Raw genomic sequence first — 14,894 nt, 5'->3', positions numbered from 1 at the left:
CAATGGAGGCAGATGCTTCCGTAAAGATTACAGCTTTGGAAACCTCATGGGGTGGCTCTACTCTGCACTGTAGGGTACCTGTGATTTGGAATAGTCTTGACAGCGATGGATTTTTACGGTACTCCCTGAGTTGCTGATTCAGGGAATCTGGGATGAGGCGCGAGAAAAACAGATTGCAGATTCTATGTGATGCCAGTGATGTTGGTTGAAGAATCACAATTCGAGAACCAGTTTTAAACTAATCACCTTTCACTGAGCTGTCTATTGTCCTTTACTGTTTGGTATCATGTGAATGCAGTTGTAAAAGAGAATGCAATTTTAAATATTTCGTTTTCAGATCAGTAACTATATAAACGGAAGCTGACATTTCATCTAAATGTTTGGCTAAGAAACGCAAACCAACTCAGACTTGCTGAATTTCTGTGGTCTTGAACAACAAAGGAGTCTTTAAAAGAGTATATTTTTAGGCTTTGAAGAAATAGCAAACAGCTCTCACTTCTGTACTGTGCACTGCCTCAAAATACATAAAAATCTTTGAAATATGGACTGGAGCCTATATTTGAAATATAATGGAGCCATTTTTATGAAATGATAATCTTTTACCTAAACTTGATGAGGGCTGTCACTATTTAGAATATTAGATCTGTCCCAAGAGTGGGTTATATCTGCATTAAAGAGGCAGATGAACCTGTAAGGTTTCTTCAGTCTTCTTTTAAAATTAGAACTGAGCAGGACTAAAAATATAGAGCTTTCCATAGATCATACAGTGAAAAAGATAGAGGTACATATTTGAGTATTTTAGAATTTCTACCCATTTATTATATTGTGATGAGTCAGTGTTTTTAAATTTACTAGTTGTTAGGGAATTTCAATAATTGCATTAAATTGTTGAAATATATATGTCATGGATTGAATTATGGCCCCCCAAAAATGTGTGTATCAATTTTGCTGGGCCATGATTTCCAGTATTGTGATTGTAATTTTATGGTAAAGAGGATTAGGGTGGGATTGTAACACTGTTACTAAGGTCACTTCCCTAATCCAACAGTAAAGAGAGTTTTCCCTGGGTTGTGACCTGCGCCACCTTTTATCTTAAAAGAGATAAAAGGAAAGGTAAGCAAGCAGAGAGTTGGGGACCTCATACCACCAAGAAAGTAGTGCCAGGAGCAGAGTGTGTCCTTTGGACCCGGGGTCCCTGCAAGGAGAAGCTCCTAGTCCAGGGGAAGATTGATGATAAGACCAGCAGAGAGAGAAAGCCTTCTCTGGAGCTGACACCCTGAATTTGGACTTTTAGCCTACTTTACTGTGAAGAAATAAATTTCTCTTTGTTAAAGCCATCAACTTGTGGTATTTCAGCACTAGATTACTAGACAACACTAGATTATGCACTAGATTATTTTATATTACATAAAACATTATGTAATAGAAAACCAAAAAAAAAAAACAAACCCACTGCCGTTGAGTCGATTCCGACTCATAGCGACCCTATAAGACAGAGTAGAACTGCCCCGGAGAGTTTCTAAGGAGCGCCTGGAGGATTTGAACTGCCAACCTCTTGGTTAACAGCTGTAGCACTCATATGTAAAGCATTCCTTAAATACTGACCTCCCTTAATGTGACTACAGCTTAAAAGCAATGTAGAGTAGGCCCCTGAATCCCAAGCCTAGCAGTTCATCACAATCCTGTAGCAACCTTAAAAAAAAAACCACTCACAATGCATAGCTTGCTGGACCCATTCCAGATGGATTTAGGAACCACTCATCTAAACTCTGGGATCTCAGATAGCCTACCTTGTAGTTGTTTAAGTACTAAAGGATTGTTATCTTATAATACTCAGTATATTTTACAAAGGTATTACCAGTGGCTTTTTTTTTAATACAGAAAGGTGACCAGTGGTGATAAACTCTGTCTCTGTAAATGACTCTGGAAATAAACAAAATTGTTTCTGTAATTTTCCATTTTTTTGAACCGCTGGACCTAATAACACTTTAGGCAACCCTTGTTAGGCAAAAGTAAAGGGAAAAATGTAATACTTGGTCTCTGCATGAATGGAACAAAAAAGAAAGAGGAAACCAAAGACTCAAAGAAGAAACTAGTCTACAGGACTAGTAGCCTATGTGAACCACAGCCTCACCTACCTTGAGACTAGAAAACCTAGACGGTACCCAGCTACCACTACCGACCCATTCAGACCAGGGACACAATAGATAGTCCCATACAGAACAAAACTCAAATTTCTTAAAAAGGCCAGACTTACTGGACTGGTGGAGACTAGAGGAACACCTAAGACTATTGCCCTGGGATACCTTTAAACTTGGAATTCAAACCACTTGTAGAGGTCACCTATCAGCCAAAAGACAGAGTGTCTCTTAAAATAAATACTACCATCTCTGAATACTGTGCTCCTCTAAACAATCATCTAAATGAGACCTAAATGTCAACATTTACCTTAAACCAAAGATGAGAAGGTAAGGGAGGGCAAGGAAGCTAGATTAATGAAAACAGAACCATCAGAGTGGAAATAATGAGAACGCGGACACTGTGAATAGTATAACCAATAACCAATGTCACTGTTGGTTCCAGCTCATAGTGACCCTATAGGACAGAGTAGAACTGCCCCATAGAGTTTCCAAGGAGTGACTGGTGGATTCAAACTGCCAACCTTTTGGTTAGCAGCTGAGCTCTTAACCACTGTGCCACCAGGGCTGAATAATATGTATAGAAATTGTTGGATGAGAACCTAATTTGCTATGTAAATTTTCTCCAAAATCACAATTTTTTTTTTTTTTTTTAAATTAAGTAAAGTTTCAAATTCGATGGCTTTAATAGAGCCATAATCACAAGTGTAACAGGTACCATTCAGGGATTTGTCTATGAGTGCTGACTTTTGTTTTGCAGGTCTTGGGAAGTGACCATATCCTGTTCACAGAATACTGAATTTGATCACGTTAACCAAAGATAGACTCTCAGGGTTCTCTCTTGAACTTTTTGAAGTGTTAGTTTTTGCCAAGTGTATCATTCTTATGTTTACATCCTGTTTTCAGGAAAAGGAATATTTGAAAATTCTGCTGATGTGACTTGCCCTCAAAATTATAACATTTCATTTCTAAAAATTACCAGTTCTATCTTTATTTCGAATTTCTATGTATACTTTCATTAGGTAATTGCTAAATAAGAAACTATGATTGCCATTAATAATCTTTTGCAATGTATGTTTTATCCACTAAAGTCTAGTTAAAATATTGATCTCTTTTAAAATGCTTAAGAACAATAAAAATTGAAATTGATAATGTGTCTTTAACTAAGCTTACCTTAACAAAATATATCAATAAAATCTACACTTTGAGGGTTTTTTTGCAAGCAATAGTAAGTGGTCATTTTTTTATCATCTAATTATGCATGTTGATGAGTTCGTAGTACATTTCTGGAAGGATATACATTTAGGTGAGAACTTCTTCATCTGAAGTCTGTGGTTCATAGGAGTTCCTAGGGAGTCCAAGGAGGAGGTTCATGGTTGCAACTACGAAGGGATAAAACTCTATGAAACTATATGTAGAACTGTGTGCACTATTACATGAATATATATCTCTGTGTATGCATGTGCATATATATTTATAGATCATCTATAGCTACCACCAAGGAATATGTAATCCAACAACCAGAACTACTGGTTTAGAGTATTGTGCAGAACTTTCATAAAAAATTATCTTAACCAAGAAAACTTTAAAAATAATTGACAGAGCTTTTTAACCCAGTAATCATGTATTATTTTTAATACCAAATTAAATTTAGCATCTCCTGATTTAACCAAAGAGATTATAAGTAGTGCAATTCGATTCAGAATATGTATTTATAACATATATTTCATGCACTTTTTAAAAGAATTTAAGGAATAACCAAATTATGCAATTCATAAGATAATTTTTATTTGCTTTTCCTGGTGATATTTTCAAGAACAGTCCATTGCTGGAAGAATAGTGTGGCCTTGTCAAAATTTGTGCACCAAAACACTTTCTCATTGTATCTATAGTTTATTTTGTGTGGTATCTTTGCAATACCAAAATTAAGAGATTAATGAACTAGTGTTAGTAAGAATCTAATTAATGATAATCTAAATCTTCCCTGCTGGCTTTTTTCTTGAATTCAAAACTTTATTTTACTAGAAAGGTGCTAGAGATGTAAACTTTATGAAGATATTTAAAGCTTGTAAACTACTGAGTGTCATTACTCTGATGAGCCACTTAGAGATCTGAATGTTGTGTTCAGTTTTAATAATTCTTCAAAACTTAAGGTTAATTTTTTTTAACATGATTAAAACAACAGATATTTAAAGGGACAGAATTTTATAAATCTGGAACGTAGTTGGTTTAATTAACTTCAACTCATTTGCATCAGTTCTTTGAGAGCTAAACATACTGGTTTGAAAATTTCTCTTTTTCGTATTTATTAAGAAGACAGTATGTTTTGTCAACCATGAGATTGATAGATACAAATTTTCTTTTCTTTCTTTATTTCTCCTTAAGAGAGAAACAATATATCACTGTGGAAAAGAGCAGGGCTTAGGAGTTGGTTTCTATTTTGCCTTATTTGTCATATGACCTCAGGCGTTTACTTCAGTCTGCTTGCCTCAGTTTCTCCAGCTACAATATGGAGATGATAATTAGGCTTGCCATGAAGATTAACTGAGCTAATGTACGTAAGATACTTTGAATAGTGCCTGGCACAAAGTATTCAGTACATATAAACTATAATTCCCAGCAATTATAGTCTGATAGATTGAGTCTTAAATGTCATGTTTGTTATTACTCAGTTTGAGTTTAATTTCGATTTATAGAACTGAGAAGTGAGCATGATAATGTGTTTCCAGAGGCCAGAAGTCATGGCTGAGATATCATTTGAGCAAAAAAACGAACATATATATCTGATTGGATTCAATATACTCTCTTCTTTTTACAGACGGCGTTAACATTTAATCGCCACATTATCTAAATTAAAATTTGAATGTTAAGGTTGAAATAATATTTCTCCCAAAGTGTTCCTAGCAAAATGCTGTCTTTTAGAATTAGTTAACAAAAAAGCATTTTTAAAAAAAGATATTTCAATGCAGATAAATGCTACATTAGGCAGATACTACCTTTGCTCTCGGATGCAGAGGTGACAGGGGACAAGATTAATAAAGTAAACCTTGCTCAAGGATAACAAAGGAAGATTACCAGTCTCATTCTGACAGGTTAGAAGCCTCTTTTATCATTACACTTTAGAAATCACAGTTATGGGAGCTAGTCTGCAAAATACTGAAACTTGTCCTTTGAGTTCACAAAGCTTGATTAAATATATACTGCAGGTCTAGATCACTGATGCTTTTGTTAGTAGACTCTCTGTGAGTGTTCTCCCACCAGTAAAGTGAAGAGAAGCATGCAGTCATTACTTCAGTATTGGTAAATGCAATCCCAAGGAAGAAACTCTGAAAACGATAGGACTTTCCTGACTGAATTCCGTGCTCAAAAACAAACTCACTGCCATTGAGTCGTTTACTGACTCATAGAACTGCCCCATAGAGTTTCCAAGGAGCACCTGATGGACTTGAACTGCCACCCTTTTGGTTAGCAGCTGTAGCTCTTAACCACTACACCACCAGGGTTTCTGAATTCTGTACAAACCAAAACCAAACACAGTGCCCTTGAGTCGATTCCGACTCGTAGCTACCATATAGGACAGAGTAGAACTGCCCCATAGAGTTTCCATGGAGCGCCTGGCAGATGTGAACTGCCTACCCTTTGGTTAGCAGCTGTAGCACTTAACCACTGTGTATAAAACCACTGTGTAGCCCTCCTCAAAGAGCTCTTCACCTGCAAATGAACAATGGAGTCCCACTCTGAAACAGCTGTTAACTATGTAAAGCTGTTAACGAGATTAACAGTGCCAGAGGCAGAAATGTAATCAGACAGGTGAAATAGTGCTAAAATAAATATTCCTGCTTGAAATAGAGGTAATATTTTATTAATTAACTTACGGTTCTATTGTTGTGGTGTCTGAGTTTAGAATATTCATGAAATATGTTAAACTCTTTAAAATATTTTCTTCCTCTTTGCAAGATGTAGAAGATTAGAGACGTAAAACGGGATATTATTTTATTGTGAAACATTTTCTGATAATTTAGTAGAGTTCATCGCATGCAATTTGGGTGTCATTCCCTGTAGTGAAGATATGCTATAGAAAGACACATGTAATTTTAAGTTATGAAAAGTGAAGTCGAGCTACCAAATTCTTATTTGTAAAGTTTACCATGTGATGTGAAAATCATGAATAGAAAATAAAATTGTTGAAAGTGAAGCTGAAATTGGGGCCTTTCTGCTTTTGAGTAAGTAAAGAAATAGAAGAAAGATCTTTTGTGGAAAATGAATACCAAGATTTTACTATATTTTAGTGTGCACATGAAACTCAGCTAATGTGTATTATGGACCATTGATAAAAACATGTACATTTAAAATATTTTTAAGCTTGTCAAAAATATAACATTAATCTTAAGAATGTTAGATATCAAATCAATATGATTGTCACTTTTCTGAAGTCAACAGATATTATTAATATGTCTTAATAGGTAGAGAAGAAATGTATAAACACAGGTATAATGTATTATCCATTAAATATACACACACTCAAATGTATGGTTACAAATACTTTAATGCCACAGAGCTAAGAAATATACTTAGGATAAGACTGACTTCCTCAAAGATCTTAGGGTATAGCTTTATGTTTTAAGGAGCGATCTGCTTTATGGCAACAAATGGATAATGGAAGTAAGAGATTATACAACAAAAACCTTTAAATAAGGGAATTAATCCTTTATCATTTCAATATCACTCTTGAAGAAGAGGCCCTGGTGACACAGTGGTTAAGCGCTCAGCTTGCAGTTTAAACCTATCAGCTGCTGCACAGGAGAAAGATGTGGCAGTCTGTTTCTGTAAAGATGTACAGCCTTGGAACCCCATGGGGCAGTTCTGCTCTGTCCTATAGGGTCCCTATGAATCAGAACCAACTTGACGGCCATGGGTTTCTGGGTTTATATTGTGTAAAAGGGTGGGTTTTTAAAAGACAGTAAATTGATAGCGACCCAATGGGACAGAGTAGAACTTCGCCATAGGGTTTCCAAAGCTGTAAATCTTTACAGAAGCAGACTGCCACACCTTTCTCCAGAGGAGCAGCTAGTAGTTTTGAACTGCCACCTTTTGGTTGATGCCAAGCTCTTAATCAGTGTGCCACCAGGGCTCCCTTTATACATACCAAACCAAAACCAAACCCATTGCTGTCAAGGCAATTCTGATTTATAGGCATCTTTATATATATATATATATATATATATATATATATATATATATATATACCTCAAATATTGCCAGTTGTGCTAGAAATTGTAGAGAAAATAGTGACAATAGGAATACCAAAAATATGTTTAAATTTGAGAATTACAGAATAAATTCTTTTCAAACACAGAATACAAATACACACGTCATTATGAAGAAGTAGAGACTGCAAAAAACTTTATTTTCCTGGGAAAATGAGACTTAAAGTATAAAATAGAGTATTGAATAATTTTGGCAGAAGCTGCTTCAGATAACTAATGGAATTGGAAATGTCTTTAGCATAAATAGGAATGAACTTACAATAGTCCTATCTGATGTCAAAATAAACTCTGTGGCTCATGCTTGCTTTCTTTTATGTGTTTATTTCATGAGAGGGGACTGGAGAACCAAAATGACAGTACTTTCATTAGGAGTACTATTAGTTTACCTTCCAAAAAAACCCAAAAACCAAACCCATTGCCCTTGAGTCAATTCCGAATCACTTTCCTAAGCTAATTTAAAACAAAAATTAAGATGATATCTACTTTTATTTATTTAAATATGATAATTTCATGAGGATGTTTAATGCAGATGACAATTACATTTAATGTTCAGAGAAAAATCTGAGACCCTCAAAACCAAAGTGGATACATAAGCTGATCAGTATAGGCTTTTATAGGTGCCATTACCATTTGTACTCCGTTTAAGGGGAGAATCCCATATCTTGATTTCTCCTATGAATTGATCATTGGCTCATTTTAGTGCTGGCCAGTAAAGTTCATGTATTCATTTTTTTAAATTTCTTTATTCTTTTTGCTTTTGCAGAATGCCATTTCACTTCTTTCTCTAATATTTCAGCTGAATAAGTCACGCCACCAACTAAAAAGAAATGATTACTGGCTTTTAAACAAGTGTGTTTTTCTTTGCTTCTCTTTCAGGAAGTTGATGGCAATAAAGTTATGTCTTCATTTGCCCCACACAACTCATCTACCTCACCTCAGAAGGCAGAAGAAGGTGGGCGACAGAGTGGCGAGTCCTTATCTAGTACAGCCCTGGGAACTCCTGAACGGCGCAAGGGCAGCTTAGCTGATGTCGTTGACACCTTGAAGCAGAGAAAAATGGAAGAGCTCATCAAAAATGAGCCAGAAGGTAAGGGCTGGAAAAGTATACGAAGTTGTTAACTATCTACTGATTTTAATCAACGGCACCTAACAACAACTGATTTTAATAATTTGATATTAACTTCTAGTTCTATTTTATGACTATACTCAGAGTTAAGTTGGACAAAATGGAAACCTAACACTAGGAAGATGGATATTATTTTTTAAGAAATATTTAAACATACCTACTCCAAACATTGTAATCATTATATTACATTGTGATGACTTCCTTGTTTTCACACACAAGCAAGTTGTGATTGAGTGAAACTTAGAGACTGCAGACTAGAATGTGGCAGGAGAGCCCTGAACAGGAACCTCCACACCAAATATCTGCATGTTTGTTTGCACCACTGCAATAATTTTATCCTGAGGACCATTTTACAATTTCATTTCATTCTGTAAACTTTGCACAGTAGTACATTTTATGTTATCTTGGTTCTTGGATCTATTTCTTGTATATTCCAAAATTAATATGGCTACGCCTATTATCACTCTGAGCTCTGGTGGCACAGTGGTTAAGAGCTCGGCTGCTAACCAAAAGGTCAGCTGTTCAAATCCATCAGCCACTCCTTAGAAACACTATGGGGCAGTACTACTCTGTCCTCTAGGGTCACTATGAGTCTGTTGCATATTTAAAAATTAGTAATTCTCTAATTCTTTTAAACATAATAAAGTTCCATTTGTTCAACTTCTAGGATTCCTTTCTTTTAGGATTTCATCTTACAAATCCCTTTAATAGTTACTGATAGCATTCTACAGATGATATTCATGTGGACTAATCATAAAATTAAAGCAGACAAACCAATGAAACAACTCTCTGAGGAAAACTTACGAATTTCTGTCGTTCTGCATGTTACTGATGCTTAATAACTGCTGTGCAACCTCTGCCCGTCCTAGGCATGAATGTGTACAAGGAAATGCCTCTTGTTTTAGTCAGATGGACATTTAAAACAAACACAAGGAAACCAAAAAGTAACAATCAAACACACAAAAAAAACAGTCACATGCAAGGACATAATTAACCTCCAAAATATACTATGTATCACTGAGTTGGGCTCATTCCTAATATGTTATTGCTAGGACATTGGTAATTTCTAAATGTATCTGTCGCAAAAGTGTGTTAACCAGCAAATTCGGTAGTCACATAATAAACAGATATTGTTGGGTCCCTTCTAGATGCATAACTGAGAAATATTGGGGTTAGATTAAAATTTATGTAATTCATATGATCTTGGAGTTGGGAGTAATTTTAGAACTAATCTAGTCAGCCAAAGGCTTTTGATGTTTGTTGTTTTACATACTCGTTTATGCTCTTCCATCCCCATCAAGGTGGAGATGAGGCTTTGAGAATACCTGGAGACCTTGTTTTTTGTTTGTTTGTTTGTTTGTATTCGTTTTTCTAATATGGTGAGTTTTTTTCCTGATAGTGAAAATAATATGGTTTTATTAGAATGGTTAAAAAAAATTATAAGGAAGAAAATAAAAATCATCCAAAATAATAGGTTTCTGATACACTAACTCAACTTTATAATGTATTTCTTTTTTTATCTTTATTTCTACATGTTCTCTTCATTTTGCAGGATTAACTTTATACTTGATAAATTATGTACTCCTTTATGTTTCACTTAACATCATAGAATGAGCATTTCCTCTGTCATTAAACATACTTTGAGGAAACAAATGGCTGCTAAATGTTCTAAAGTATGGATAATGGCCACAATTCACTGTTACAATTCACATATATTAAAAAAAAAAATATTAGTAGACTTTATTTTTTAGAGCACTCTGGGATTTATAGAAAAGTTGAGCAGATAATACACAGAATTCTCATATTAATATCTTACATTTGTATGATATATTTGTTATAATTGATGAACCAATATTGATATAGTTAACAAAAGGCTATAGTTTATTTAGATGTCCTTAGTTTTTATCTAATGTCCTTTTTATGTTCTAATATCCAGGATACTACATTATATTTAGTTGTCATGTCTCTATAGGCTCTTTGTGACTGTAACAATTTCCCATACTTTCCTTGTCTTTGATGATGTCAGTTTTGAGGATTACTGGTCAGATATATTGTAGGATGTCCCTCTATTGGAATTTGTCGGATGTTTCTCTTTTGATTAAGCTAGGTTGTTTCCTTTTGGGGGAGAAAGGCACACTGTGGCTCTTGTTAATATGGAGTACCATTTTTATTGCATCATATCAAGGGTACTCCATCTATATGATTTTTGACTGTTGATGTTAACCTCGATCGCTGAAAAAGTATGTAGTAGGTTTCTCCGCTGTAAAGTTACTCCCCCACTTTTCAGACTGTGCTGTTAGGAAGGAAGTCAGTATGGCCAACTCATGTTTAAGGTGTGGGTATTTATTCTTCCCCTTCTTTAGTGTGGATATCTACCTAATTTTTTTGAAATTCTTCTGCATGGGAGAATTATCTCTTCTCCCCAGTTTATTAATTTATTTAATTATCGTTGATCACTGGAAGATCTTTCAGATGACTTCTGGGTCACTTGGAAATATGGACTTCATTGTGGGTTTTTGTTTGTTTTAGCACTTTCTTGCTTTCTACCACTACAGGATGCTACAGACTCAGATATTTCCTGCCCTAGTGCTAGTATCAGTCATTTCTCCAGGAAGCCCTGGCTCCCTTTATTGGCGAATAGGATGTCATTTCTTTTAGAACCTCTCAGCTGAAAGAGCAAAAAACTGTACATATACAGTTGTATATGTGTGAGTATGTAGGTATATATATATGTGTGTGTGTATATATATATGTATACACACCCATAATGACCCTATGTGTGTATGTGTATATACATATATATATTCGACTCGATGGCAGTGGGTGGGTGTATATATATATATACATATAGGGTTGTTATGAGTTGGAATCAACTCAACGGGAACGGGTTTGGTTTTTTTATTTTTATGTATAACCAGAACAAAAACCAAACTCCTTCCTATCAAGTCAGTCCTGACTCATAGTGACTCTATAGACAGAGTAGAACTGCCCCATAGGGTATCCAGGGAGTAGCTGGTAGATTTGAACTGCTGACATTTTGGTTGGTGGCTGAGCTCTTAACCACTGCACCAATGTTTAAGCACTCATTTGCTAATCAAAAGGTCAGTTGGTTGAACCCACAAATGGCTCCGTGGGAAAAAGATGCAGCAATCTCTTTCCATAAAGATCTGTAGCCTTGGAAACCCTGTGGGGCAGTTCTGTTCTGTCCTATAGTGTTGCTATGAGTCGGAATTGACTAGAAGGCAACAGATTTATTTTTGTTTTGTTTTGGGTATATAGTTAAGATCTACAGCTGCTAATCAAAAGGTCAGCAGTTTGAATCCACCAGCTGCTCCTTGGAAACGCTATGGGCCAGTTTTACCCTGTCCTATAGGGTCTTTATGAGTCAGAATCCACTCGAAAGCAATGGGTTTTTGTTGTTGCTCTTGTTATGTACACCACTAACCCATGTATATAAACCAAAAAAACCCAAACCAGTTGTCATTCAGTAAACTACAACTCATGGTGACCCCATGTGTGTCAGAGAACCATGCTCCATAGGATTTTCAATGACTAAATTTTCAGAAGTATATCACAATGCCTTTGTTCCCAGGTGCCTTTGGGTGGGTTTGAATGGCCAACCTTTTGGTTAGCAGCCAAATGCTTAACTGTTTGCACCATCTAGGGACTCCACCTCATGAATGTACACATTTCTATAAATATATCTATGTGTAACCATCTGTATCTATATTAAGTTAAACATGAGTTCTTATGGATGTCTCCAACTAGAATCATTTACCACATGGATCATTCTATTCTCTTCTTGCTTATCTCTAAATTCTCAAGCCAGCATTGAGAAACCTGACTGCCACCATCCTCCATCCGTTTACCTAATTGTTCAGTTATAATTTACATGTATAGCCATGTCAGAATTATTAACCCATCTCCCATGGGAAGCAACTTTGTCTAAGTAGATGAATAACTGGATAAACTGCTTATTTGCAGTTCCTATTGCCTTTAGTCTTACAGATTTCATTAATTTCCATAGTTACTTAGATCAACACCTTTTCCCCACCCCCTTCAGTGAGGTTGTCCCACACGTTTGTAAGATAGATTCTTTTGTCACAATCTGCATTCTTTCCTGGGAAACTCTGACCAAGTCCTAAATGATTTTTTTTTTTTTTTATATGTATAAAGGTTCGCTCTTAGTGTTGGAAACCCTGGTGGTGTAGTGGTTAAGTGCTATGGCTGCTAACCAAAAGGTATGCAGTTCAAATCCACCAGGTACTCCTTGGAAAGTCTATGGGGCAGTTCTACTTTGTCCTATTATAGGGCCTCTGTGAGTCAGAATCAACTTGATGGCAACTACTTTTTTTTTTTTTTTTTTGGTAGTGTTGTACAGTTCTATGGATTTAAACAAAGGAATATCATGTATTCATCGTTATAGTATCATACAGACTAGTTTCACCACCCTAAAAATCCCCTATGTTTCACCTATTAATTCCTTTTCTCGAACCCCTGAGCACCGGGCAACCACTGATCATTTTACTGTCTCTACGGTTTTGCTGGAACCTTGGTGGTGCAGTGGTTAAGAGCTACAGCTGCTAACCAAAAGGTAGATAGTCCGAATCTACCAGCTATGCCTTGGAAACCCTGCGGGGCAGTTCTACTCTGTCCTATAGGGTGACTATGAGTTGGAATCAATTTGACAGCAACTGTTTTTTTTTTTTTAAATAGTTTTACCAGGTGATGCAGTGGTTAAAAGCACTTGACTGCTAACTGAACTGTTGGTGGTTTGAACTCACCAGTTGCTCTGGGAGAAAGATGTGGCTGTCTGCTTCTGTAAAGATTTACGGCCTTGGAAACCCTATGGGGCAGTTCCACTCTGTCCTCTAGGGTCACTATGAGTTGGAATGTACTGGACTACAACAAGTATTTGTGTAGTTTTACCTTTTTTAGAATGTCATGTAATTGGAATCATACAGTACGTAGCCTTTTTAAACTGGCTTCTTTTTTTTTTTTTTTCTACAATTAACAGTATACATTTAAGGTCCCCCTTTTCTTGGCTTGATAGCTTATTTCATTTTTTTGCTGAAGAATATTCCATTGTATGGATGTACCACAGTACTTAACCATTCACCTGTTGAAGGACCTCTTGGTTGCTTCTAGTTTTTGGTCATTATAAATAAAACTTTTATAAACATTAGTATGCACGTTTTTGTGTATACATATTTTCACTAAATTGAGTAAATACCTAGGAGTGTGATTGCTGGAACATGTGATAAGATTATATTTAGCTTTACAAGAAACTGCAAACCGTCTTACAAAATGGCTACACCGTTTTGAATTTCCTTCAGCAAGGAATGAGAGTCCCTTTTGCTTCATATCCCTGTCAGCATTTGGTATTGTCAGTTTTTTTTTTTTTTTTTTAACCATTCAAAGAGATGTGTAGAAGCATTTCTTGTTGTAATATTCAATTTCCTATTTTTTAATGACAAATGATATTGAACGTTTTTCATGTGCCTATTTGCCATCTGTATCTTCTTTGGTGAGGTGTCTATACATATCTTTTGCCCATTTTTTAAACTGGATTGTTTGTTGTTTCATTGTTGAGTTTTAAGTGTTGTTTTTATAATTTGGATACAAGTCCTTTATCAGGTACTTGCTTTGCAAATATTTTCTCCCAATCTGTGGCTTGTCTATTCATTCTCCTAACAGTGCCTTTTGTAGTAAAGAAGTTTTAATTTTAATAAATCCCAAATTACCAATTTTTTCTTGCACAGATCATGCTTTTGGTGTTGTATCTAAAAACTCATTGCAGACATATCAGTCTATTATGTCATCCTCTAGAAGTTTTATACCTTTAGATTTTACATTTAGGTGTATAATCCATTTTTAGTTACTTTTTGTGAAAGGTGTAAGATCTTTGTTTAAATTAATTTTTTTTTTGTTTGCATATGGATGTCCTATTTTCTAGAACCTTATTTTGAAAAGACATAGAATTGCCTTTGCTCCATTGTGAAAGATCAGTTCACTATATATTTGTTTGGGTCTATTTCTGTGGGCTTTTTATTCTGTTCAATTATTCTACGTGTCTATTATTCTTTTAGCAATACCATTTTGTCTTGATTACTATAGCTTTATAGTAAGTCTGAAAATTGGGTAGCGTCAGTTCTCCAACTTTGTTATTTGGATTAGGATTGTGTTGAATCTATTGATAAAGTTTGGAAGAATTGACATCTTAACAATATTGAATCTTTATATTCATGTATATGGAATAGCTGATAGCTGTCCATTTATTTGGGTCTTTGATTTTGCATCAGAGTTTTGTAGTTTTCTGCATCCAAATCATGTGCATATTTTGTTAGATTTTCACCTAAGCAT

General features: G+C 35.4%; 1 protein-coding gene across 20 annotated transcripts in view; it reads left to right on the top strand.

The window, feature by feature from the left end:
* Positions 1-14,894, top strand: part of SOX5 (SRY-box transcription factor 5) — a 1,155,824-nt gene that overhangs the window by 805,229 nt on the left and 335,701 nt on the right. For all 20 annotated transcript variants that reach the window (XM_049885159.1, XM_049885160.1, XM_049885146.1 and 17 more), the window contains one exon: positions 8,282-8,492. In XM_049885159.1, coding sequence (XP_049741116.1) covers positions 8,282-8,492 — 211 coding nt within the window. The remainder of the gene's footprint in view (positions 1-8,281; positions 8,493-14,894) is intronic.

This window comes from Elephas maximus, chromosome 4 (genome assembly GCF_024166365.1).
Source record: "Elephas maximus indicus isolate mEleMax1 chromosome 4, mEleMax1 primary haplotype, whole genome shotgun sequence".
NCBI lineage: Eukaryota > Metazoa > Chordata > Mammalia > Proboscidea > Elephantidae > Elephas > Elephas maximus.
Note: the sequence above shows the minus strand (reverse complement) of the source record. Positions and strands in the feature narration are given on the sequence as shown.